This window comes from Diorhabda carinulata, chromosome 11 (genome assembly GCF_026250575.1).
Source record: "Diorhabda carinulata isolate Delta chromosome 11, icDioCari1.1, whole genome shotgun sequence".
NCBI lineage: Eukaryota > Metazoa > Arthropoda > Insecta > Coleoptera > Chrysomelidae > Diorhabda > Diorhabda carinulata.
In genome coordinates, this window is record NC_079470.1 from 13,671,296 (window position 1) to 13,697,709 (window position 26,414).

Genomic DNA, 26,414 nt, shown 5'->3' on the forward strand with positions numbered 1-26,414 from the left:
ATCCCGAGTTTTTTTTTCGACGTTTTCCTCGATAAAATCCTTCATTAATTATATCTAAAACTGTGGGATTATTTATAATTTAAGTTGCAGAATGTTACAGATATCAACTAGACGTTAATAATAATTTATCGCGGTTCTATAAGAAAATGACATAATCTGTGAACATTAAAAAATTAATTGCTGCCAATTACGCAAATTAGTACCAATAAATTCTAACATATTTCCAGTATGCAAACTAACAAATTTAACAACTAAACACGTAGATTGAAACAGGTTGTTTGAAGGTACGATCTCTCAAAATACACTTTACAAAATGAAGAAGTTAACTATGTCATCCCGAACCGTCAATTTTGACATTTAAAACGACAGAACTAAATATTAGTGTGAAGAGATTTCAGGTGAACGAAAAGGTAGCCCGAATACGTAATATAACTCATGACGTGCGCCGTACCGATCGAAATGGATTTAGTTCCGTTACGAGTTGTTTAATCTTCAAAACAACCGCGATCACGAGATTCGGAGCGTGCCCTGTTACCTCAAATAGTTTTGCAACCACAAGTAGGTTCGTTAAACAAATAAAATCATCTCGTACTGAATCTTATACTTTGTTTTCTTCGTATATAAAGTTTGTTTCTCATTTTTCATTGAAATAATCTATTTAGAGTACGATTAATTATATTGTCGAATGTTATTTTGAAACGTGAATTTTCGGAGACTTGCAAAGGTTGCCGAAGAATCATGAACGAATGTTAAGAACTGAAAGTGCAGCAAAAATCAATCTGAGATAATAGAATGATACAAAATGAGATAAAATATGTCGGGGGACTCAAAAAACGACAAAAATACCGAAAGGAGAAGTGATAAAAGTAGATACGAGACTAAATAGCACTCGGAAAGCAGCAAAAATCAATCTGAGATAATAGAATGATACAAAATGAGATAAAATATGTCGGGGGACTCAAAAAACGACAAAAATACCGAAAGGAGAAGTGATAAAAGTAGATACGAGACTAAATAGCACTCGGAAAGCAGCAAAAATCAATCTGAGATAATAGAATGATACAAAATGAGATAAAATATGTCGGGGGACTCAAAAAACGACAAAAATACCGAAAGGAGAAGTGATAAAAGTAGATACGAGACTAAATAGCACTCGGAAAGCAGCAAAAATCAATCTGAGATAATAGAATGATACAAAATGAGATAAAATATGTCGGGGGACTCAAAAAACGACAAAAATACCGAAAGGAGAAGTGATAAAAGTAGATACGAGACTAAATAGCACTCGGAAAGCAGCAAAAATCAATCTGAGATAATAGAATGATACAAAATGAGATAAAATATGTCGGGGGACTCAAAAAACGACAAAAATACCGAAAGGAGAAGTGATAAAAGTAGATACGAGACTAAATAGCACTCGGAAAGCAGCAAAAATCAATCTGAGATAATAGAATGATACAAAATGAGATAAAATATGTCGGGGGACTCAAAAAACGACAAAAATACCGAAAGGAGAAGTGATAAAAGTAGATACGAGACTAAATAGCACTCAGAAAGCAGCAAAAATCAATCTGAGATAATAGAATGATACAAAATGAGATAAAATATGTCGGGGGACTCAAAAAACGACAAAAATACCGAAAGGAGAAGTGATAAAAGTAGATACGAGACTAAATAGCACTCGGAAAGCAGCAAAAATCAATCTGAGATAATAGAATGATACAAAATGAGATAAAATATGTCGGGGGACTCAAAAAACGACAAAAATACCGAAAGGAGAAGTGATAAAAGTAGATACGAGACTAAATAGCACTCAGAAAGCAGCAAAAATCAGTCTGAGATAATAGAATGATACAAAATGAGATAAAATATGTCGGGGGACTCAAAAAACGACAAAAATACCGAAAGGAGAAGTGATAAAAGTAGATACGAGACTAAATAGCACTCGGAAAGCAGCAAAAATCAATCTGAGATAATAGAATGATACAAAATGAGATAAAATATATCGGGGGACTCAAAAAACGACAAAAATACCGAAAGGAGAAGTGATAAAAGTAGATACGAGACTAAATAGCACTCGGAAAGCAGCAAAAATCAATCTGAGATAATAGAATGATACAAAATGAGATAAAATATGTCGGGGGACTCAAAAAACGACAAAAATACCGAAAGGAGAAGTGATAAAAGTAGATACGAGACTAAATAGCACTCGGAAAGCAGCAAAAATCAATCTGAGATAATAGAATGATACAAAATGAGATAAAATATGTCGGGGGACTCAAAAAACGACAAAAATACCGAAAGGAGAAGTGATAAAAGTAGATACGAGACTAAATAGCACTCGGAAAGCAGCAAAAATCAATCTGAGATAATAGAATGATACAAAATGAGATAAAATATGTCGGGGGACTCAAAAAACGACAAAAATACCGAAAGGAGAAGTGATAAAAGTAGATACGAGACTAAATAGCACTCAGAAAGCAGCAAAAATCAATCTGAGATAATAGAATGATACAAAATGAGATAAAATATGTCGGGGGACTCAAAAAACGACAAAAATACCGAAAGGAGAAGTGATAAAAGTAGATACGAGACTAAATAGCACTCAGAAAGCAGCAAAAATCAATCTGAGATAATAGAATGATACAAAATGAGATAAAATATGTCGGGGGACTCAAAAAACGACAAAAATACCGAAAGGAGAAGTGATAAAAGTAGATACGAGACTAAATAGCACTCGGAAAGCAGCAAAAATCAATCTGAGATAATAGAATGATACAAAATGAGATAAAATATGTCGGGGGACTCAAAAAACGACAAAAATACCGAAAGGAGAAGTGATAAAAGTAGATACGAGACTAAATAGCACTCAGAAAGCAGCAAAAATCAATCTGAGATAATAGAATGATACAAAATGAGATAAAATATGTCGGGGGACTCAAAAAACGACAAAAATACCGAAAGGAGAAGTGATAAAAGTAGATACGAGACTAAATAGCACTCGGAAAGCAGCAAAAATCAATCTGAGGTAATAGAATGATACAAAATGAGATAAAATATGTCGGGGGACTCAAAAAACGACAAAAATACCGAAAGGAGAAGTGATAAAAGTAGATACGAGACTAAATAGCACTCGGAAAGCAGCAAAAATCAATCTGAGATAATAGAATGATACAAAATGAGATAAAATATGTCGGGGGACTCAAAAAACGACAAAAATACCGATAGGAGAGGGGATAAAAGTAGATACGAGACTAAATAGCACTCGGAAAGCAGCAAAAATCAATCTGAGGTAATAGAATGATACAAAATAAGATAAAATATGTCGGGGGACTCAAAAAACGACAAAAATACCGAAAGGAGAAGTGATAAAAGTAGATACGAGACTAAATAGCACTCAGAAAGCAGCAAAAATCAATCTGAGATAATAGAATGATACAAAATGAGATAAAATATGTCGGGGGACTCAAAAAACGACAAAAATACCGATAGGAGAGGGGATAAAAGTAGATACGAGACTAAATAGCACTCAGAAAGCAGCAAAAATCAATCTGAGATAATAGAATGATACAAAATAAGATAAAATATGTCGGGGGACTCAAAAAACGACAAAAATACCGAAAGGAGAAGTGATAAAAGTAGATACGAGACTAAATAGCACTCGGAAAGCAGCAAAAATCAATCTGAGGTAATAGAATGATACAAAATGAGATAAAATATGTCGGGGGACTCAAAAAACGACAAAAATACCGATAGGAGAGGGGATAAAAGTAGATACGAGACTAAATAGCACTCAGAAAGCAGCAAAAATCAATCTGAGATAATAGAATGATACAAAATAAGATAAAATATGTCGGGGGACTCAAAAAACGACAAAAATACCGAAAGGAGAAGTGATAAAAGTAGATACGAGACTAAATAGCACTCGGAAAGCAGCAAAAATCAATCTGAGGTAATAGAATGATACAAAATAAGATAAAATATGTCGGGGGACTCAAAAAACGACAAAAATACCGAAAGGAGAAGTGATAAAAGTAGATACGAGACTAAATAGCACTCAGAAAGCAGCAAAAATCAATCTGAGATAATAGAATGATACAAAATGAGATAAAATATGTCGGGGGACTCAAAAAACGACAAAAATACCGATAGGAGAGGGGATAAAAGTAGATACGAGACTAAATAGCACTCAGAAAGCAGCAAAAATCAATCTGAGATAATAGAATGATACAAAATAAGATAAAATATGTCGGGGGACTCAAAAAACGACAAAAATACCGAAAGGAGAAGTGATAAAAGTAGATACGAGACTAAATAGCACTCAGAAAGCAGCAAAAATCAATCTGAGATAATAGAATGATACAAAATGAGATAAAATATGTCGGGGGACTCAAAAAACGACAAAAATACCGATAGGAGAGGGGATAAAAGTAGATACGAGACTAAATAGCACTCAGAAAGCAGCAAAAATCAATCTGAGATAATAGAATGATACAAAATAAGATAAAATATGTCGGGGGACTCAAAAAACGACAAAAATACCGAAAGGAGAAGTGATAAAAGTAGATACGAGACTAAATAGCACTCAGAAAGCAGCAAAAATCAATCTGAGATAATAGAATGATACAAAATGAGATAAAATATGTCGGGGGACTCAAAAAACGACAAAAATACCGATAGGAGAGGGGATAAAAGTAGATACGAGACTAAATAGCACTCAGAAAACAGCAAAAATCAATCTGAGATAATAGAATGATACAAAATAAGATAAAATATGTCGGGGGACTCAAAAAACGACAAAAATACCGAAAGGAGAAGTGATAAAAGTAGATACGAGACTAAATAGCACTCAGAAAGCAGCAAAAATCAATCTGAGATAATAGAATGATACAAAATGAGATAAAATATGTCGGGGGACTCAAAAAACGACAAAAATACCGATAGGAGAGGGGATAAAAGTAGATACGAGACTAAATAGCACTCAGAAAGCAGCAAAAATCAATCTGAGATAATAGAATGATACAAAATAAGATAAAATATGTCGGGGGACTCAAAAAACGACAAAAATACCGAAAGGAGAAGTGATAAAAGTAGATACGAGACTAAATAGCACTCAGAAAGCAGCAAAAATCAATCTGAGATAATAGAATGATACAAAATGAGATAAAATATGTCGGGGGACTCAAAAAACGACAAAAATACCGATAGGAGAGGGGATAAAAGTAGATACGAGACTAAATAGCACTCAGAAAGCAGCAAAAATCAATCTGAGATAATAGAATGATACAAAATAAGATAAAATATGTCGGGGGACTCAAAAAACGACAAAAATACCGAAAGGAGAAGTGATAAAAGTAGATACGAGACTAAATAGCACTCAGAAAGCAGCAAAAATCAATCTGAGATAATAGAATGATACAAAATGAGATAAAATATGTCGGGGGACTCAAAAAACGACAAAAATACCGATAGGAGAGGGGATAAAAGTAGATACGAGACTAAATAGCACTCAGAAAGCAGCAAAAATCAATCTGAGATAATAGAATGATACAAAATAAGATAAAATATGTCGGGGGACTCAAAAAACGACAAAAATACCGAAAGGAGAAGTGATAAAAGTAGATACGAGACTAAATAGCACTCGGAAAGCAGCAAAAATCAATCTGAGGTAATAGAATGATACAAAATAAGATAAAATATGTCGGGGGACTCAAAAAACGACAAAAATACCGAAAGGAGAAGTGATAAAAGTAGATACGAGACTAAATAGCACTCGGAAAGCAGCAAAAATCAATCTGAGGTAATAGAATGATACAAAATGAGATAAAATATGTCGGGGGACTCAAAAAACGACAAAAATACCGATAGGAGAGGGGATAAAAGTAGATACGAGACTAAATAGCACTCAGAAAGCAGCAAAAATCAATCTGAGATAATAGAATGATACAAAATAAGATAAAATATGTCGGGGGACTCAAAAAACGACAAAAATACCGAAAGGAGAAGTGATAAAAGTAGATACGAGACTAAATAGCACTCGGAAAGCAGCAAAAATCAATCTGAGGTAATAGAATGATACAAAATAAGATAAAATATGTCGGGGGACTCAAAAAACGACAAAAATACCGAAAGGAGAAGTGATAAAAGTAGATACGAGACTAAATAGCACTCAGAAAGCAGCAAAAATCAATCTGAGATAATAGAATGATACAAAATAAGATAAAATATGTCGGGGGACTCAAAAAACGACAAAAATACCGAAAGGAGAAGTGATAAAAGTAGATACGAGACTAAATAGCACTCAGAAAGCAGCAAAAATCAATCTGAGGTAATAGAATGATACAAAATGAGATAAAATATGTCGGGGGACTCAAAAAACGACAAAAATACCGAAAGGAAACAAAAGTTTAGTACAGAAGAAGACAAAAAGAATGCAAAAGACAATAAAATATGAGAAAAAGTAAGAGAAAATTACACTGGTCGACAAAAAATTGGCCCATTGAGGTTGATGGTCCAGTTGCGGTCTCAAAAACTTATTATTCTTGGTGTTCAGCCACATTAGACCTCCGACAGGTTCGTTTGAAATATTAAAATTGCATCACCTCAATGAATGGTTCTAGATCGGAGATTCGTCGCAAAAAAAACAAAATTTGTAGAATAAATTTATGTATTACCCTCTACAAAAGTCGAACGGAATTATTTTCACCGACTCAATTAATTATTTGACAGAAAATGATTGTCGATAGTCGGTTTATCAGTAAATTGTTAAAGCAAATACACTCGTGTACTTTTTCAATTAACTTAAATTATAATAAAAAAAAATAACATGGTACAATGTTTAATTGTATGTTAGTGGGAATAGAAAAAATATTACCGTGACCTGAATGTAGCTATTGTATTAAAATAAACATATTATCGATGTTAATACGAGGGTTATAACAAATATTCATTATTGGATAAGGTTTTTTTCGTTTTTCAAATTATACTCCATTAAGTGCATTTTGTGGGTGGTTTTGGGATATTTTCTAAATTATGCAAGGTTTTGGGATACTGATTAAGTCTGGTAACTTTTGACAAAATTACGGGCACGGATTTTAGAAATTTTGGAACTTGAGAATCGAAAAAATATTTTGAAACGCTAATAACTCGAAAAATATGAAGAATTCGAAAAAAACTGTCTTAATAAAAAATATAGAGTATAAAATTCTCTACAGATTAGTCAGGAAGCATTTTTCCTAACCTCAAAATTTCGATTAAAAAATGGGTTTGAACGCTCAAAAATATTTTGAATCACGAATAACTCAAAAAATATAAGGAATTCGAAAAAAACTGTCTGAACTCAAAATGTAGAGTACAAAATTCTCTACAGATTAGTCATGAAGCATTTTTTCCTAACCTCAAAATTTCGATTAAAAAATGGGTTTGAACGCTCAAAAATATTTTGAATCGCGAATAACTCAAAAAATATGAGGAATTCGAAAAAAATTGTCTTAACAAAAAATGTAGAGTACAAAATTCTCTACAAAAAAGTATCGTAGGTATTTGTTCCTAACCTCAAAATTTTCACCTTAAAATGTGTTTATACACTCAAAAATATTTTGAATCTCAAATAACTCGAAAACTACGAGAAATTCGAAAAAAGGTGCCGAAGCAAAAAATGTAGAGCACAAAATTCTCTACAGATTAGTCATGAAGCATTTTTCCTAACCTCAAAATTTCGATTAAAAAATTGGTTTGAATGTTCAAAAATATTTTGAATCACGAATAACTCAAAAAATATAAGGAATTCGAAAAAAACTGTCTGAACTCAAAATGTAGAGTACAAAATTCTCTACAGATTAGTCATGAAGCATTTTTTCCTAACCTCAAAATTTCGATTAAAAAATTGGTTTGAACGTTCAAAAATATTTTGAATCGCGAATAACTCAAAAAATATAAGGAATTCGAAAAAAATTGTCTTAACAAAAAATGTAGAGTACAAAATTCTCTACAAAAAAGTATTTCGGGTATTTGTTCCTAACCTCAAAATTTCCATTAAAAAATGGGTTTGAACGCTCAAAAATACTTTGAATCGCGAATAACTCGAAAACTATGAGGGATTCGAAAAAAAGTGCCGAAGCAAAAAATGTAGAGCACAAAATTCTCTACAGATTAGTCACGAAGCATTTTTCCTAACCTCAAAATTTCCATTAAAAGATGGGTTTGAACACTCAAAAATATTTTGAATCGTGAATAACTCAAAAAATATGAGGAATTCGAAAAAAATTGTCTTAACAAAAAATGTAGAGTACAAAATTCTCTACAGATTAGTCATGAAGCATTTTTTCCTAACCTCAAAATTTCGATTAAAAAATGGGTTTGAACGCTCAAAAATACTTTGAATCGCGAATAACTCGAAAACTATGAGGTATTCGAAAAAAAGTGCCGAAGCAAAAAATGTAGAGCACAAAATTCTCTACAGATTAGTCTTTAAACATTTTTTCTAACCTCAAAGTTTCCATTATAAACTGAGTTTGAACATTCACATCGAATTTAAATCAGGGTTTGTACACATACATACAAATTATTATTATGAAAATCTACCTTCGTACATTTAATGTTATAATATCATTACTAGATAAAATCGATTGCATAAAATAAATGAATAAAATGATGGCTTATGAATTTTATCTAGATACGGTGCTGCTTCAAACAACTTTCATTATTAATAGCTCTACATATAAATACACCTGTACTGTCAAACATTAAGATTACTAACCAGAGCATCTGTTAGCAGTGTTAAACTAGTAGAACGATTGATAGTACCACCTAGTACATTCTAACTAGATGAATGTTTACTAGAGGCGTCGATATCTATTTACATAATTTGCAAATAAACGATATAAATCTATAATATAACAAAATGAATTGCTGTTCATTAATCTCGCTAAAACTCGACAACGGCTGGACCGATTTGGTTAATTTATCTACTTTTTGAAACGTCAACACTCAGTTTTTTAAAGATTTATTATTGAAATATCAATTTAAACTCCCCTTGTAAATTAGTACTTTAGTATACGTGTTAAAAAACTATATAAATAAATTCTTTTTATATAAAGCAATCGATAAACATCGAACTGCCCTCGTAAAAAATAAATATTTTGTTGACATATGTCAAACTGAAATAATTGATGAATTAATTTCGATTTTTCTTTTCAGTTCTCGAGAACTAATCAAATCGGCAATTCTCGATAATGATTTCATGAAAAACTTGGAATTAACCCAGATCAGGGAGATCGTCGATTGCATGTATCCCGAAGAATATCCAGCCGGTAGTATTATCATACAAGAAGGAGACGTTGGTAGCATTGTCTATGTCTTAGAAGGTGAGTTTATTTTATCCCATTCTATCCTAAATTAGTATTATTAAGATGTTTCTACACAATTTCAATAGCATATATTACATTTAAAACCAATAACATCCTTTTTAATTTGTTTATCATTCAATTTATAACATTGAAATTAAATATCTTAAAACAAATTTATATATTCTAATATTCATTATCACTATCGACATCTAGTGTATAAAATTTCAAAGTTCAACACTGCTAACCAACATAATGTCATTAAACGATACAGAAATCTGTATTAATTCATATATAAGTTAATCTACTATTGGCTAGATGTCGCTTTTATTAATAATATAAATTTGGAATATTTATATATTGCTAGTATACAAAACGTTAAATAATGAAATTGCGATTGGAAATATTGAATTTTCCACCACGAATCCCCATACATTTTGTCCTTGGGATTATGTATATTTTTTGTTTTCTATCCACTACGTATTTTTGTCACCGAGTGTCTCTAAAAAAATTCTCTTGTTCATTATTGATGGGAAGAAACCTTATATACGAAGAAGTATTTTTTTTATTTTGATACATGTTTTCTAATGGAAAATTCACCATGAACACTATACATAGTAATATAGTCCATTCATATAAGTACGATTTAAACATCTATCTAAACATAGTGAAAACTACACAGTTATTACCGAAGTTTTTAACCTTTACGTAACTATCGGTAGATGACGCTCCAAATCGAAATAGTGCAATATAAGTAGGAATCTTGTTGAAGTAAACTACATAGTTTTCACTACTTTTTGATAGATGTCGTGAACATCGTATTTATATAAATAGACAAGTGGATTAGATCATTTTTTGTATCGTTTGAAAGTTTCTGGAAATATCGGATGAGTAATTTCGAGTCAATTAAATTTTTAGCAACATAATTTTTATCATATATATGTGAAATATTCTAATGTATTAATATTATTAACGTGTTTGTTTCTAAATGTTGTTACATGTCATTATTGAATCGTTATTTATTATATTTCAATTGTTATATCACTAAAAATTGGAGAAATGTTTTATAAATGATTGATTTGAAAGGATTATACACGCAATTAATCACCTGTGCATGTTCTCCAAGGTCGGAATTATTAATATACAACAAATTATGAAATTCTGACCTACCTTTTAAACTCATTGACAGGGACGCCGAGGAAGGGGGGCAAGGGTCGATTTTTTCAATATATTACACCATGCAAGTTGCTAATTGTGTATAAAAATAAATTTTAACGAAAAATATTTCAAAAAATTGTAAATTTGACATTAGAAACTTGATTAGTTTTCAAAATATACAACTCACCTTCGTTTTTATTACACTATTGATTTGATTTTGTATAAAATTATTTCCAAAATGAATAATATAACATATCCTTGTTGGTAAATTGAACTACTGTTAGTGAAAGTATCGATAATACGATAATTTTAAAATATAAATATAGTTAATTAATTCTAATTTGAAAATATCAAGGTTGGTAGTAATATAAAATTATAATGTCTACTGTTACGTCTAGTTTTTTTACGCAATATCCATATTAAAACTAATATCTACTAAATAAAAGATTGCAGTGCATTTTTCAGATAAAATAAAAATAGATTACTTTAAAACAAAAACATTCACAATCATCAATAAAAATACTCGGTCCCAATCACGATTAGATTTGGCAACATCGCGAATCGTTAAAATCATAATGGCAGCTATAACATTATAATAATAATAATAACGAAAATAAAAGCATAAAAACCAAGTATTTCTGCAATACTAAGAAAAAATGATGTAGTATCTACTTGCATAATACATTTTAATAAAATTATGAACGTTAACATTTTACTGTATACGTACAATAAATATAAATGCCAGCGGCTCTCAAACTTTTGTAACTTCCCTGAGATCCTGATTAATTCACGTATATTTAATTGCATAAAAGGTGTCAGTTATAGATTTTATCAAGCGGAAACTGCAAATAGCGAAAGAATTTTATTCTAATTCATCAAAATGTTGAAGCTATGGAGGGTAGAAATAACGAGAACTGTGCTACATAAAGTCTCCATCAATACTGCATATTTCACTGTATTTGACAAACGTCATTCATATAAGACGGACGGAAGACTGAACCTAACGATCATATGATATTTCGTCTGACAGGAACGCCATTTTGGTCAAATTTTGAATTATAATTATATATATAACCTATTTTCCATTTTATTTCGTATAATTTATATAAGTTCATTATAGAAACTTGAAAATAGATATTGAAACATTTAATCGGACGCAAAACACACTTATAAATATCCAATTGTACGCCCACGATAAATAATTCCGATTTAAAGAACATAGTTCAAGCAAATCAGTATACTCTGTATGTATAATTGAAAGAAAGTGCCAAGGTTGTTTGATTAATACGGATACCAGTCGAAAATTACGTTTTATACATAAGAATATGAGAATTTTGTACAAGAAACTATGTCCGTTTAGACCCATCCTGCAGCCGAGCACTTAACAGGAGAATATCTTTTGGTTGCGTTTTACTCTTAACTGAGTCGTATTGTTCGGTCTCGCATCAGTCTAAGCCGGACCTCGCGGTCGTCAGCGTCCGCCGACGTTTCAAATGTAGGCGCTGAACTTCGCTGCTGGTAAACAAAAGACAGCGAAAAAACTTGTACGTGGAAAACAAAAGACGGGTAGAGGAATATTTACGAGACGTGATATTATAAAAAGTGATTTTTTTTTAATATATTCGTTGTGTGTTTAATATTAATTTGGATATATTTCATTTTAAATGACGGATGTAAGTTTAAAACGATTAACCAACTATAAAAAAGCAGTTTTTACATTAAAATTTCGGGTTTTTTCATCAACAAGTGAAGTGAAATTACTCAAATAGATCATTTTTCAATTTTTATTCATTCATATCTATACCTAGCAGTACTAGACATCAACTGCTGGAATTTCTTCTTCTTTACTGGTAAATATTTCATCGATTAATCATTTTTTCAAGTTTTTGAAAGAAAAAAATCATTCGAAAGTGCTAAATAAGTTCCATAGGACCATTGGTTGAAGTTTTTCTAACCTAACATTTTCTTTACATGTATGTACGTGGACTCTTCTTCTTTTTGCGTCTTCTCCATTTGTTAAAGCGTTTTTCACGTCCATTTCACCTTTCTTCTTCTTCTCCTTGCATCATGCTCCATTCGTATCCCTCCAATACTTCCCCAAAAATAAATTAGATACCTCAAAATAGCCATTAACCTTTGACCATCGAGTCTGGGAACAGAAAATAATCCGAGGGGATTAAATCTGGCGAATATGGTGTATGAGGTGGCAAATCAAACTTTTATTGATTGATTTTGGTCATAGAAATAACGGATGAGTGAGCTGGTGTATTATTTTCTTGACCAAATGTTGTTTTTGCTTGATTCCTTTGCTCAAACGTTGCTATAAGTGGATTTTCTTCAACATTCCCGGACTCGTCACTTCATTTGGTCTACCACTGTGATGCTGGTCCTTGCAGGTCGTGCAAATACAAAATAACGCGGACTTTCTAATAAAGTGGTAGTTTTCAAGCAACTACCACCATCTCTAGGTCATGCCAGGTACTTCTGGAACCATCTTAAATATTGAAATTTCTGTATTTTATAAATTTGTCGTGTATTTTCCGGTTTTCACTCACAATTACCTTCGTATATATTGAATATTATCTAATTTTTTTTTCTTGGAAATGGCAACCTTGTTTTCATTAGTCGATGCGGTTCGAAAGAACGGCTTTCGATTTTCTATTCAAGGTAAAACTTGAGTTTCGCAAAAGTGTTGGTTACCAACCAGCGATCAGAAACACGCCGTTAATTTTTTTCGGTATTCGTTGCGAACAATACCCAACGCAGAATCGGATCAAGGGGGTTTTTATTCCCAATAAATACTTCGAAATAATAATTTGGAAACGTAAATTACACTACTAGTCAAATGGGTGTTTGTTAGGTTAGAATCTCTCGTCTCTGTTAAAAATAAGGAAGAAAAACGCGATTAAAGCACAAATTTCGACCGATAGTTTCTCGGTTTTATCCGTTTCGATTAAAATATGTTACGAAATCCAAAGTAGTGCAACAAATAATGAAAATTTCGAAATTAGTTTAATAACAAACCAGCAAAATCGACGATTACACACACCAGTATTTGAAAACATTACTTAGCAATCTTCCAATCGAATTTTATCGCTTGTTAAAATAAATTACGTAACTAAAGAAATTATTTAACTCGCTTACTATAACTAACCTTTAAAATTATTACTCATATATTTAAATTTTATACAGAATGTCTCGTGAATAAATCAAAATTTGTCCAGACACGATTAAGAAAAAGGTTGCCTTTTAGAAAACAAAAATTGTCGTAAATTAACAATTTTCTTGATAAAAGTACCTCATTATCCGAAACAAATAAGGGAAAAAACTGTTTATACCAAGTTATCGTCTTCAGAGTACAGTTCAGTTGCTAAATAATTTATTTCACCTATCAAGGGACATGCTGTATATTATTGTTGATATAAGTGATAGTTGCAAATTATTTTCTTACGTTACGAAAGCACTTATAAATCGAGTCACGTTTTTTAACAGTTTTATTATCATGATATCATAATTTGAATCAAAAAATATACATCATACTTAAATTCATATCGCATCGTATAAAACTTTCTTAATCATTTACGAAACAAAAGTCGGAAACGTTTCAGACCGCCCTCGTATATTGACACTTGTCAATTATAAAAATTAATTTTGTCTATCCGGTGTACGCTTACAATATTTTTTGTCTCTCAATATCTTATTTTGATTGAAATAATTTGTAGTTATTCGATGTCTGTATAAGAAAAATGTTTTTTTTTACCGTAAATTTAAGACATCCTGTAAAATATTTCCCACGTTCACCTTGATCAGATTCAAACACAGATAAAATTAAATACCACCTCACCACGTCGGTTATTAATGTTTTTAACTAATTATTATTCATTTTGATGAGAAATAGTAACCTCGATATACAAGAGGAAACTGCAATCGGTTAAAATAAAATATTTAATAAGCAAAAAAAACATCCGCGCTTTAAATATCTTTATATACTGAAATTAAATCTCTAGTATTTGTTGAGGTTATGTTTATAAATACAGGAAAAAAGCGGTTCGATCAAACTATCGAGATCCAACTCGTCTGCCGTCAGCTTCGTTCGACTTCGTTTCTTACCGAAGTAGGTTAACGCCGGTTGTTAGACAACCCGTATTACAACATCACGCGTTGGCAATTCGCTCAAAACCGTGTAATTAACACCAGCGCATTAAATATCTTTATATAATGAAATTACTTTCAATATAAAATGGATTTGCTAAAAAAAATTGTACCGAATTAAATCGCTAGTTTATCTCGTTCGATTTTCTTTGTTATCGAAGTAGGTTAACGCCGGTTGTTAGACAACCCGTATTACAACATCACGCGTTGGCAAGTTGCAGCAAAACTTGACTTACAAATTATTAACATTATAAAACCAATTAGAACGATACGAATAAATTATAATGAAGAATCGGAAGTAATTATAAGAAATTTTTCTATATAATTATATAAAAATGACAAATGTATTTTGATTTCAACTTAATTAAAGTTTAAGAAAATTAGTAAACAAATGATATCTTAATTAAATCTTCAATGAAAGTGAATTTGCTTGGATTTTTATTACACAATTTGCTGTGATCTAATTTGTATACATACAATTCATTATTGTTATCTGTAAAGTAGGTTTCTGCAATGATTTTTCGTTTGCTATTTTTAGTTCGTAAGGTCGTGATTACACCATAACATTTAAGGCCCCATAACATGCAATTAAAATATTTCACGTCATTTGACATATGTCAGTTTCTTACCACTGCATCATGGTTGCCACTAATCAAAATTTTATGGGCGGTGTAATGGACAAATTAGTTAAATAATTAGACGAGGAAACATTAAAAATTAGTTGAGAATGGATGAAGAAATATTTGGAAGGAAAATGAAACGTAATATCAGCAGATAAGAAACTCATTCTGCGCATGCTTTTTATCAAGAAATATTACGTCTTGTATTGCATTGCACGTTGTCTTGAATCGTGTCAAGCGGCCTTTAAATGAATTCTTCTTTTTTATTGCGTTTTGATTAAAAAATGAATGTAATACTACGAGGTGTAGTTAAAAAATTCTTTGCTTAAATTTTATTTGCTAACAATTAAAAACGTTTAGTTCCCAAAAAAGAACGTATAAAACGTAATATACGAGGGACGTCTAAAAAGTTTACGACCTAACAAAAAAAACAACAATTAAACTAGTTTTAACACGTGGAAATATGAAATATACCAAAAAAATATACTAAAAAACGTGGAAAAACATATATTTTTAATGATGACTATTTGAAAATTTATTTTTTACTACTTTTCTTTGCACTTAATCTAAAAATAACGCACGACGGCTTCCTAGTTAGCATATTTGTTTATATATAATCGGTTTTAGTATTTCAAAAGTTCAATGAACGTAGATGCGTGTCAGCTACAAAGTTTCTGCGTTTCTTCTTCATAAAATTAATTTCCAATTATTTCCATCGAAACGATAAATCCATTAGTCATCATATCAATAAGTACAATCATTTACTTTCACTTTATACGATTTATTCAATTCAAGAGACACAGTATGTTCAAATTTTTATTACGATGTGAAATACAGCCGAAGAAAATATACAGGATGTCACCAAAATAAACTTTAATAATAATACGAGGGTTATTCGGGATTTAGTCAAATAATTTCGAACATTTATCATGTCAGTGGTTTGCAATTTCATTCAGATTCGTATTGGCCACAAAAAAAGGTACAAAAAATTATATGGACACACGAAATGTTAACGGTAAGATCGCGAAAGTACAAGGGTCGTCCAACAAGATGAAACGCCGCTTTAAAAACAAGTTTCGAGTCTGATTACCGAAGTAGAAACTTTTCACACGTGAAATATATACCAGTGAAGTTGTTTTTTTCTCAAAATTAATTTCCGGAGTATCCATTTTATCTCAATAAAACAACTGTATCGGAAAATAGTTTCAGGATACTACGATTTTCAGTGTAAACACCGATTGGTGATTAACCTCGAGTCTCCGCCGTTTTGGAACGCCTATATTTCTTTTAGATCCTTTCCCACGTCGTCTCGAAGTAACCAAGTCATCTTAGTCTTGATCTCCGGGTCTCTCCGTCCACGAAACCCCCACCAAAATTGACACAAAGTCCGATATTTATAATCAAACAAGGCCCAGTCCTGGTCCATCGAGGTTTCTACCAAGATTGGGCCAAACCTGGCTCCCAAGCTCCACAGTTGGGCGAAGCCCGGACCGAGTTGGTCCCCGTGGACAATTATTGCGTTCGAGGTCCACGTAATAAGTCGAAAAGCGTCAAATCTGGACTACAGGGGGTCCAGGAATCATTTGAAGTGTGATTGGATAAATATCAGTGTTTTTAATACCGAATTTTCAGATTGTACCAAAAATATCAAGCATAAGCTATGAAAATCAAACACCACCCAGGCAAAGCCGTTATAAACGACCCGGGATGGCTGGAGATGGACATTTCGAACAAAACGAGAGGAAGACAATACGAAGCCAACTGGGAGGACGCGCACAAATCTTTATCGAATAACAGTTCGACGTCGAATTCGTGGGACAAATACAGTCATAGAAGTTTGGACGGCGGTACCGTATCGAGCAAATTGGGTCAGTACCAAAGCGTCTTGAACGAAATTAACAAAAACGACGACGATTTAAGTAAACCGAAAAGTATTAAAGGCAGCGTCCGATTGAAATATCACAGCGATAAGTGTTTAGGTAGAATAAACAGTAAAAATATTAAAGACGCGGATACGTCCCAGTATTTTTTCCCTTCGCAATCGCAGCCGGTACCGCCGCAACCTAAACCCAGAAAGAAATTGCCGGCGATTCGACAAGATAATCAATTCAATACAGTATTAGACGATTTGCATAAACATTTAAAGAAATCCGTCAGGTTCGACGAAGCGAATACGGAAGATCGCGAAGGGGAAACGCGGGAACGCGTCAACACTTGGGTGGACGATCAAAACAAATATATAGTAAACGAGGAGGATAAACCGAAAAGCGATTCGGTAAAACGCAGCGATAGCGGTTATTACGAACATTTCGATAAACCGCGCCAACGTTTACCGCCCAACACCATCTACCCTTCGTCGTATTCTTCTTCTTCTTCCTCTTCGTCTACATCTTCATCTTCTTCGTCCAGCGACGGATATTCATTCGAATCGGAAGATAGCGATTATAACGGAATGTATAGTTTATATAAAGACGGTTCGATTCCTAAACATAAAGCGGCGACGCCTAAACCTAAAAGTAGAACTTTGACGGCGGTGTCTCCGTCTACTAGAAGTGCCGCTTGTGATTCGAATGATTTTGTGATACCGAGACCGAAGTTAATAGTGCCCGTACATACTTACGCGGTGAGAAAGAGAAGGACGGGAAATATTTTATCGGATCGCTACGATTCCGCCGGTACCGACGAACAGAAAAGTTTACATAAAAGGAAAGAAGGTGAGTTTTGTTTTTCTTATACTTTTTCCTCTTAATATTGCAGTCTAGGTGACTTTTTCCCGTCTTTCTGGCAATTCGCGAATCCCATGCCAAAAGAACTGCGAATCGAGCACGTTTTTGGTATCTTGCTCTGATGTGAACCGTTTTCCGGTGAATCGACCGGAACGAATGGTGGTTAGATGGCTTAACGTGAGACCGAGCGTTGTCATGATGGAAAATTATTGCCTCGCGTCTGGTCGCATATTCCGGGCGCGTTCGGTAGCGTTCTCCACCAGGATTCAGCAGCTCATAATACAGTACATCCTTCTGATCCCACCATAACATTCGCGCCATGAATTTTCGGCTTTGTAGTTAAATTGGCGGATTTAAAGTATGATTTTTTGTACTTGGGGCTATAGTTTTCGTCACCAGTAACAATCCGATGCAAAAATGACGTTCCAGCAGCGTTTTAGGACATGCAAAATCGCCTTTCGACGTTTCTCGGCTTGAGTTCGTTTGGAACCCAATTTCCTTGCTTTTGAATACATCCAGCTGCTTTGAAATTGTTGCTGGAGTGACACTCAAAGATTCTTCGAGCTCTTCTTGATTTTGGCAACAATCTTCATCGAGTAATGCTTCCAGTTCTTCGTAATGAAACTTTTTTGGCTGTCCAGGACGTTCGTCGTCTTCCAAACCAAAATCGCCACTTTTAAATCGTGCAAATCACTTTTGGGACGTTGTTTTAGCTAGAGCACGTTCACCATAAACTTTCACCGGAGATTCTTGGAGCTCTTCTTGATTTTGGCAACAATCTTCATCGAGTAATGCTTCCAGTTCTTCGTAATGAAACTTTTTTGGCTCTCCAGGACGATCGTCGTCTTCCAAGCCAAAATCGCCACTTTTAAATCGTGCAAATCACTTTTGGGACGTTGTTTTAGCTAGAGCACGTTCACCATAAACTTTCACCGGAGATTCTTGGAGCTCTTCTTGATTTTGGCAACAATCTTCATCGAGTAATGCTTCCAGTTCTTCGTAATGAAACTTTTTTGGCTCTCCAGGACGATCGTCGTCTTCCAAGCCAAAATCGCCACTTTTAAATCGTGCAAATCACTTTTGGGACGTTGTTTTAGCTAGAGCACGTTCACCATAAACTTCCACCACACTACGACGATTTTCGGCAGCATTTTTCTTCATATTAGAGTAATGAGGAAGAACTCCCCGCAAAAACACTTTTTCAGGAACATATTTGAATGAAAGTGATTCGTAATTCACAGAAAACCATCCGAGGAAGCTAAATCTGGCGAATATGGTGCCATTAGTTAGCAATTCAAACTTTAATTGGTCAATTTAGGCCATTGCATTAACGGATTTATGTACAGGTGTATTGTCTCGATGAAACAACACTTTTTTCTTAGCCGTTTTTGCTTGATTCGATCGCTCAAACGTTGCAATATCTCAGAAAACGTTGCCTGCAGATGGAACGGTCTTTGTCTTCTTTGGAGCCGGTTTTCCCTTTTCAAATCTATTGTTTTTTGATTGTTATTTCGTTTCTGGCGTGAAGTGACGGATATACGGTTCATCCGTGGTTATGAAACGACTCAAATTCATATGAAACACTCGATGGAAACATCTTCACGGCGCTGTATTTCGTGTAGGCAGTCTTAAAACCACAGCAACAACTTCCAAAACTGCACAGATCAATCATTCGTAATCCAGCTCTCGACCAGCTTCTTCTTCCAAGGAGATCTGTAAGCTCCAGTTGGTTAATCAAATGCGGTGCTTGAGGATTGACAGCACCTGTAAATTCTGTGTCAATTTCTTTGTTTTCATTTTCTTCAACACCTCAAACTTTGTACAGAAATTTTAATTCATTTTTTGGATCGTGAACTTTTGAATCAACCCTCGTTTATTAGGAATATTTCGAACGATTACGTCATGTCGCGATAAATCTAATTTGCCTAAAAAATAACAGGGAAAGTTTCGCCTCGATACACGACTGTCTATTATGACCGCCATCTATCGTCATTTAGTAGAAATACGAATAGTTACGTCACTATATAGTAAACAGACAACTACGCAAACGCATATTTGAATATTTATGTTTAAATTTCGGTCTACAAAACGAAAATTACGACATTTGTTATATTGACCTGGTCTCTTTTAACAAAAATAAGAAAGTTCGTCAAGGTCGTCCAGTAGGAGCTACCATTTTGTCTAAAGTATGCTAAATACCTAATGATATCGTGTAAGCCGTCTCTCGCATCTCACATCCTGTCCTCCAAACTCAAACATTTTATTACTTTCTCTCGTTTTACTAATTCATCACGAAATCCCCATTTTTTATTATTATATTAGAAGACGATCGCGTCTTATTTATTTCAAAGAAATTTTCTACACTGTCTCTTACGTTTTTAATTTGTTTAAACACTATACAATACACTTAACTTATACTAATTTACTTAAATAATTATTGCGATTCTATAACTTAGACTTTCCTAGAAATTATTCAGAAGAAATACTGTAAATAAACCGTCTGATACTTAAATGTATACAAATAAACATCAAACGAATTCCGTCATTTATAAAAAAATATGAAAGCTCCAGTTTCAAAGGCACTGGAAATCCTTAGAGGTGTTAGACAAGGATGTGTTTGTCCTTTCCCCATTCCTGTTTAACCTCCATTAGGAAAACATCCCATCTAGGGATCAATCACCCTAAAATTGGGTGAATGGGAACCAAATTTGAACGTGACGCGAAGATTTTTACGGTTTTTAAAATTCGTACGTGTTTTATATAATCGACAAGGTCGAAAGCTGTTTACAAACATTTAAATGTGTTTCTAATCGAAATCGTACGTTAAAAAGCTAATGAAAACACTTGTATAAAACATAAACCATTTATTACGATTTTGTTATTTTAATTTTATCGATATTGACAAAAGTTGATCATTAAACGAGTATTAAAATACAGCGTGTTCGTAAAAAGTAAGCGAATCGATTGTTTAAAATGTTTTTTTTTTTCTTTCAAATGAATATACTTAGTCGAAAAAACACAATAACTATTCTGAACGCGTTCTGTCGTAAGATTCATGCGCAGTTTCAAATTTCCAATTCCGAACCAGTTCCGGACACGTCCAATATTATCCTCGAACTGTAATAAAACGATTCTCAATTCGGCGCATGCGCGTTTCATCATATCTAATACGTCGGGTTACATTTTACCATAAGTTAACCATACTTCGGGCTTTCCTCTATATTTCATACTTCAACGATTCGTTTTTAGTGAGTTTTTTTAAGAATTTGAGCGGTTCGAGTACTCTAAAATCAAAATGGATGTTTTGTAATTCAAAACGCAACGTTATAAATCGTTAATTAGTATTATATCGTACTCTATAGATTAACGGTAAATTATATACGTTTGTTTTTATTATAATGAACGGACAAAATGTCATCATTTTTACCCGCCACAGTCAATTAAATTCTAAACAGTAAACGTACGATCGTGACAAGAAAATAATTGAGTAATGAACTTCACTCCGAGTCCGACCAATCATTCGGAAACCACAGAGATGGACTAGGTTTGTTTTTTGACTATTTTAACGCATCTAAGACTAACCTAACCTAACTTAACCTAACCTCACTTATTATAACGTCTGTTATCACTTCGTAAAACCACAATCGATAATTAAAATCATTTTTCGAACAGTTTTTGCAGCATCTTTTCAATTGTTCAAGAAGGACGAATCTGCCAAACCTCTTGTTGATTATGGATCTTGAATTTGTTGTTTATCTATACTTTTAAATGATTCGCTGATTCCGAGTTAAGTTTTTAGTGTTTTTCGTAGCTAAATAGAATGATGGTTTCGTGTTTGTTTGAGGAAGTATTTTAATCGAAATTTCACGTTTCGATTTGCAATGTTGCAAAACCGAATTGGAATTTAATCGAGAGTCGAGTTATTTATTCAAAAGAAAGTGAATTTCACTTGTATAATCTATTGTTTACGAGAATAACCGAGAAGAAAATTAATAATCGTTTTTGTTTCGTTTAGAAATCATTCACTGATCAGTAGTCACCGGGGGCCAGATCTAGACTATACGGTGGACATATGTGGCTGTTTTTCCTCGATTTTTTCATTCAAATTATCTAAAAACTCCCTTTTGGACATAATTGATGAATAATATACCGTGTGAATCTCAAAATACTGAACCCAGTTGACTTGGAGGCTATGAACCTGGTTCACCGACTGCAGTCCACTCAGATCATGACAGTTTCCAAAGAAAATTTTACGAATTTTTTTCGAAAAAGACAGCCCCCAACAACAAGAGACTGTTTCTTTTCGAAAAAGACGGTTTCCAAAGAAAATTTTACGAATTTTTTCCGAAAAACACAGACTCCAACAACAAAAGACTGTTCCTTTTCGAAAAAGACAGTTTCCAAAGAAAATTTTACGAATTTTTTCCGAAAAACACAGACTCCAACAACAAAAGACTGTTCCTTTTTGAAAAAGACAGTTTCCAAAGAAAATTTTACGAATTTTTTCCGAAAAACACAGACTCCAACAACAAAAGACTGTTCCTTTTCGAAAAAGACAGTTTCCAAAGAAAATTTTACGAATTTTTTCCGAAAAACACAGTCTCCAACAACAAAAGACTGTTCCTTTTCGAAAAAGACAGTTTCCAAAGAAAATTTTACGAATTTTTTCCGAAAAACACAGACTCCAACAACAAAAGACTGTTCCTTTTTGAAAAAGATAGTTTCCAAAGAAAATTTTACGAATTTTTTCCGAAAAAACAGTCTCCAACAACAAAAGACAGTTCCTTTTCGAAAAAGACAGTTTCCAAAGAAAATTTTACGAATTTTTTCCGAAAAACACAGACTCCAACAACAAAAGACTGTTCCTTTTTGAAAAAGACAGTTTCCAAAGAAAATTTTACGAATTTTTTCCGAAAAACACAGACTCCAACAACAAAAGACTGTTCCTTTTTGAAAAAGACAGTTTCCAAAGAAAATTTTACGAATTTTTTCCGAAAAACACAGACTCCAACAACAAAAGACTGTTCCTTTTTGAAAAAGACAGTTTCCAAAGAAAATTTTACGAATTTTTTCCGAGAAACACAGACTCCAACAACAAAAGACTGTTCCTTTTTGAAAAAGACAGTTTCCAAAGAAAATTTTACGAATTTTTTCCGAAAAACACAGACTCCAACAACAAAAGACTGTTCCTTTTCGAAAAAGACAGTTTCCAAAGAAAATTTTACGAATTTTTTCCGAAAAACACAGTCTCCAACAACAAAAGACAGTTCCTTTTCGAAAAAGACAGTTTCCAAAGAAAATTTTACGAATTTTTTCCGAAAAACACAGACTCCAACAACAAAAGACTGTTCCTTTTTGAAAAAGACAGTTTCCAAAGAAAATTTTACGAATTTTTTCCGAAAAACACAGACTCCAACAACAAAAGACTGTTCCTTTTCGAAAAAGACAGTTTCCAAAGAAAATTTTACGAATTTTTTCCGAAAAACACAGACTCCAACAACAAAAGACTGTTCCTTTTCGAAAAAGACAGTTTCCAAAGAAAATTTTACGAATTTTTTCCGAAAAACACAGACTCCAACAACAAAAGACTGTTCCTTTTTGAAAAAGATAGTTTCCAAAGAAAATTTTACGAATTTTTTCCGAAAAAACAGTCTCCAACAACAAGAGACTGTTCCTTTTCGAAAAAGACAGTTTCCAAAGAAAATTTTACGAATTTTTTTCGAAAAACACAGTCTCCAACAACAAAAGACTGTTCCTTTTCGAAAAAGACAGTTTCCAAAGAAAATTTTACGAATTTTTTCCGAAAAACACAGACTCCAACAACAAAAGACTGTTCCTTTTCGAAAAAGACAGTTTCCAAAGAAAATTTTACGAATTTTTTTCGAAAAACACAGTCTCCAACAACAAGAGACTGTTCCTTTTCGAAAAAGACAGTTTCCAAAGAAAATTTTACGAATTTTTTTCGAAAAACACAGTCTCCAACAACAAGAGACTGTTCCTTTTCGAAAAAGACAGTTTCCAAAGAAAATTTTACGAATTTTTTTCGAAAAACACAGTCTCCAACAACAAGAGACTGTTCCTTTTCGAAAAAGACAGTTTCCAAAGAAAATTTTACGAATTTTTTTCGAAAAACACAGTCTCCAACAACAAAAGACTGTTCCTTTTCGAAAAAGACAGTTTCCAAAGAAAATTTTACGAATTTTTTCCGAAAAACACAGACTCCAACAACAAAAGACTGTTCCTTTTTGAAAAAGATAGTTTCCAAAGAAAATTTTACGAATTTTTTCCGAAAAACACAGACTCCAACAACAAAAGACTGTTCCTTTTCGAAAAAGACAGTTTCCAAAGAAAATTTTACGAATTTTTTCCGAAAAACACAGACTCCAACAACAAAAGACTGTTCCTTTTTGAAAAAGATAGTTTCCAAAGAAAATTTTACGAATTTTTTCCGAAAAAACAGTCTCCAACAACAAGAGACTGTTCCTTTTCGAAAAAGACAGTTTCCAAAGAAAATTTTACGAATTTTTTTCGAAAAACACAGTCTCCAACAACAAAAGACTGTTCCTTTTCGAAAAAGACAGTTTCCAAAGAAAATTTTACGAATTTTTTCCGAAAAACACAGACTCCAACAACAAAAGACTGTTCCTTTTCGAAAAAGACAGTTTCCAAAGAAAATTTTACGAATTTTTTTCGAAAAACACAGTCTCCAACAACAAGAGACTGTTCCTTTTCGAAAAAGACAGTTTCCAAAGAAAATTTTACGAATTTTTTTCGAAAAACACAGTCTCCAACAACAAGAGACTGTTCCTTTTCGAAAAAGACAGTTTCCAAAGAAAATTTTACGAATTTTTTTCGAAAAACACAGTCTCCAACAACAAGAGACTGTTCCTTTTCGAAAAAGACAGTTTCCAAAGAAAATTTTACGAATTTTTTTCGAAAAACACAGTCTCCAACAACAAGAGACTGTTCCTTTTCGAAAAAGACAGTTTCCAAAGAAAATTTTACGAATTTTTTCCGAAAAAACAGTCTCCAACAACAAAAGACAGTTCCTTTTCGAAAAAGACAGTTTCCAAAGAAAATTTTACGAATTTTTTTCGAAAAACACAGTCTCCAACAACAAGAGACTGTTCCTTTTCGAAAAAGACAGTTTCCAAAGAAAATTTTACGAATTTTTTTCGAAAAACACAGTCTCCAACAACAAGAGACTGTTCCTTTTCGAAAAAGACAGTTTCCAAAGAAAATTTTACGAATTTTTTTCGAAAAACACAGTCTCCAACAACAAGAGACTGTTCCTTTTCGAAAAAGACAGTTTCCAAAGAAAATTTTACGAATTTTTTTCGAAAAAGACAGATTTAGACTCTACGGTGGACATATGTGGCTGTTTTTCCTCTATTTTTTCATTCAAATTATCTAAAAACTCCCTTTTGGACATAATTGATGAATAATTCACCGTGTAAATCTCAAAATACTGAATCCAGCTGACTTGGAGGCTACGAACCTGGTTCACCGACTGCGGTCCACTCAGATCATGATAGTTTTGATTCCGGAATGAATGGCCAAACGTTCCTTCGAAGTGTGGACTTTTTTTGGTGTTTCCTGGAGTAACCACTTCAATTTGACGACCGGAACGTACACCATCTTCTCTTTTTGTCGACGAAATTCCTGGTGGGCGATTTTCACGTCAAAACCGTTGAAAAATGATATTCTTATATCCCCCGTATTTTTGTGTTGTGACGCCGCTAGTACTAATCGAAGACTTCATAAATAACGTGTAACTAATTATGGTACGGCTGGCAAAAAAAGAATTAGCCCACGTCCGATGGTGTTTGCATGTGTTCCATGGGATACTGTTTTGCGGGATGGCGATACCATATTTTTTTTTTTTTGACATTGGTCAACGACTTTTTCAAACCTGTTACGTGGCGTAACTTGAAAATGCGGACGAAAAATATATACAAGGTGTCTCGTTTACAAAATTATCGTATTTTCCGATAAAATTGCATTGTTCGAAAAAATATTTTTTCAAAAACGATAAAACTTTCTAGTCGTTAGGATTATTTTGAAAAATTATTCCATTCTGGCGTGTAAAGTCCGTAAATAGATTGTAATAAATAATATTTAGAATGGTTCGTACGGTCTGATTTTAAAGTTAATTGAATCACGTGACTTAACCTCGTTTCGCGACTTTATTTCTTCGAACGATGTAGGCGGATGAATGATTTCCGCGTTTGTTCTTATTTTACGAGGGTTATAAGATAAATACTAGAAAACAAACGAATGACAAAATGGTAATGGAAAATTTTATAATAAATATAAAGTGTATGAAGGGTGATATGAATTGGATAATCCCCTTTCCTTCATATTCCACATCTGTTGAATGGGATTTTAATTTAGTGATCGGGATTATTCCATAG

The 26,414-nt window shown here is 33.1% G+C and overlaps 1 protein-coding gene and 1 long non-coding RNA gene across 10 annotated transcripts in view; one reads left to right on the top strand and one right to left on the bottom strand.

Moving 5' to 3' along the window:
- LOC130899711 (cGMP-dependent protein kinase, isozyme 2 forms cD4/T1/T3A/T3B) overlaps window positions 1-26,414 on the top strand; it is a 94,984-nt gene that overhangs the window by 50,478 nt on the left and 18,092 nt on the right. For 5 of the 9 annotated variants that reach the window (XM_057809857.1, XM_057809858.1, XM_057809861.1 and 2 more), the window contains one exon: window positions 9,199-9,365. In XM_057809857.1, the coding sequence (XP_057665840.1) occupies window positions 9,199-9,365 (167 nt within the window). Of the gene's footprint in view, window positions 1-9,198; window positions 9,366-11,018; window positions 17,989-26,414 lie in introns of those variants that run through there. The other 4 variants (XM_057809854.1, XM_057809855.1, XM_057809853.1 and 1 more) reach the window with 4 other exon arrangements.
- LOC130899716 (uncharacterized) lies at window positions 9,464-10,660 on the bottom strand. Its single transcript, XR_009060060.1, has 2 exons — window positions 10,515-10,660; window positions 9,464-9,846 (listed from the first exon to the last, which is right to left on the bottom strand). It is a non-coding gene; the product is annotated as an uncharacterized LOC130899716 (long non-coding RNA).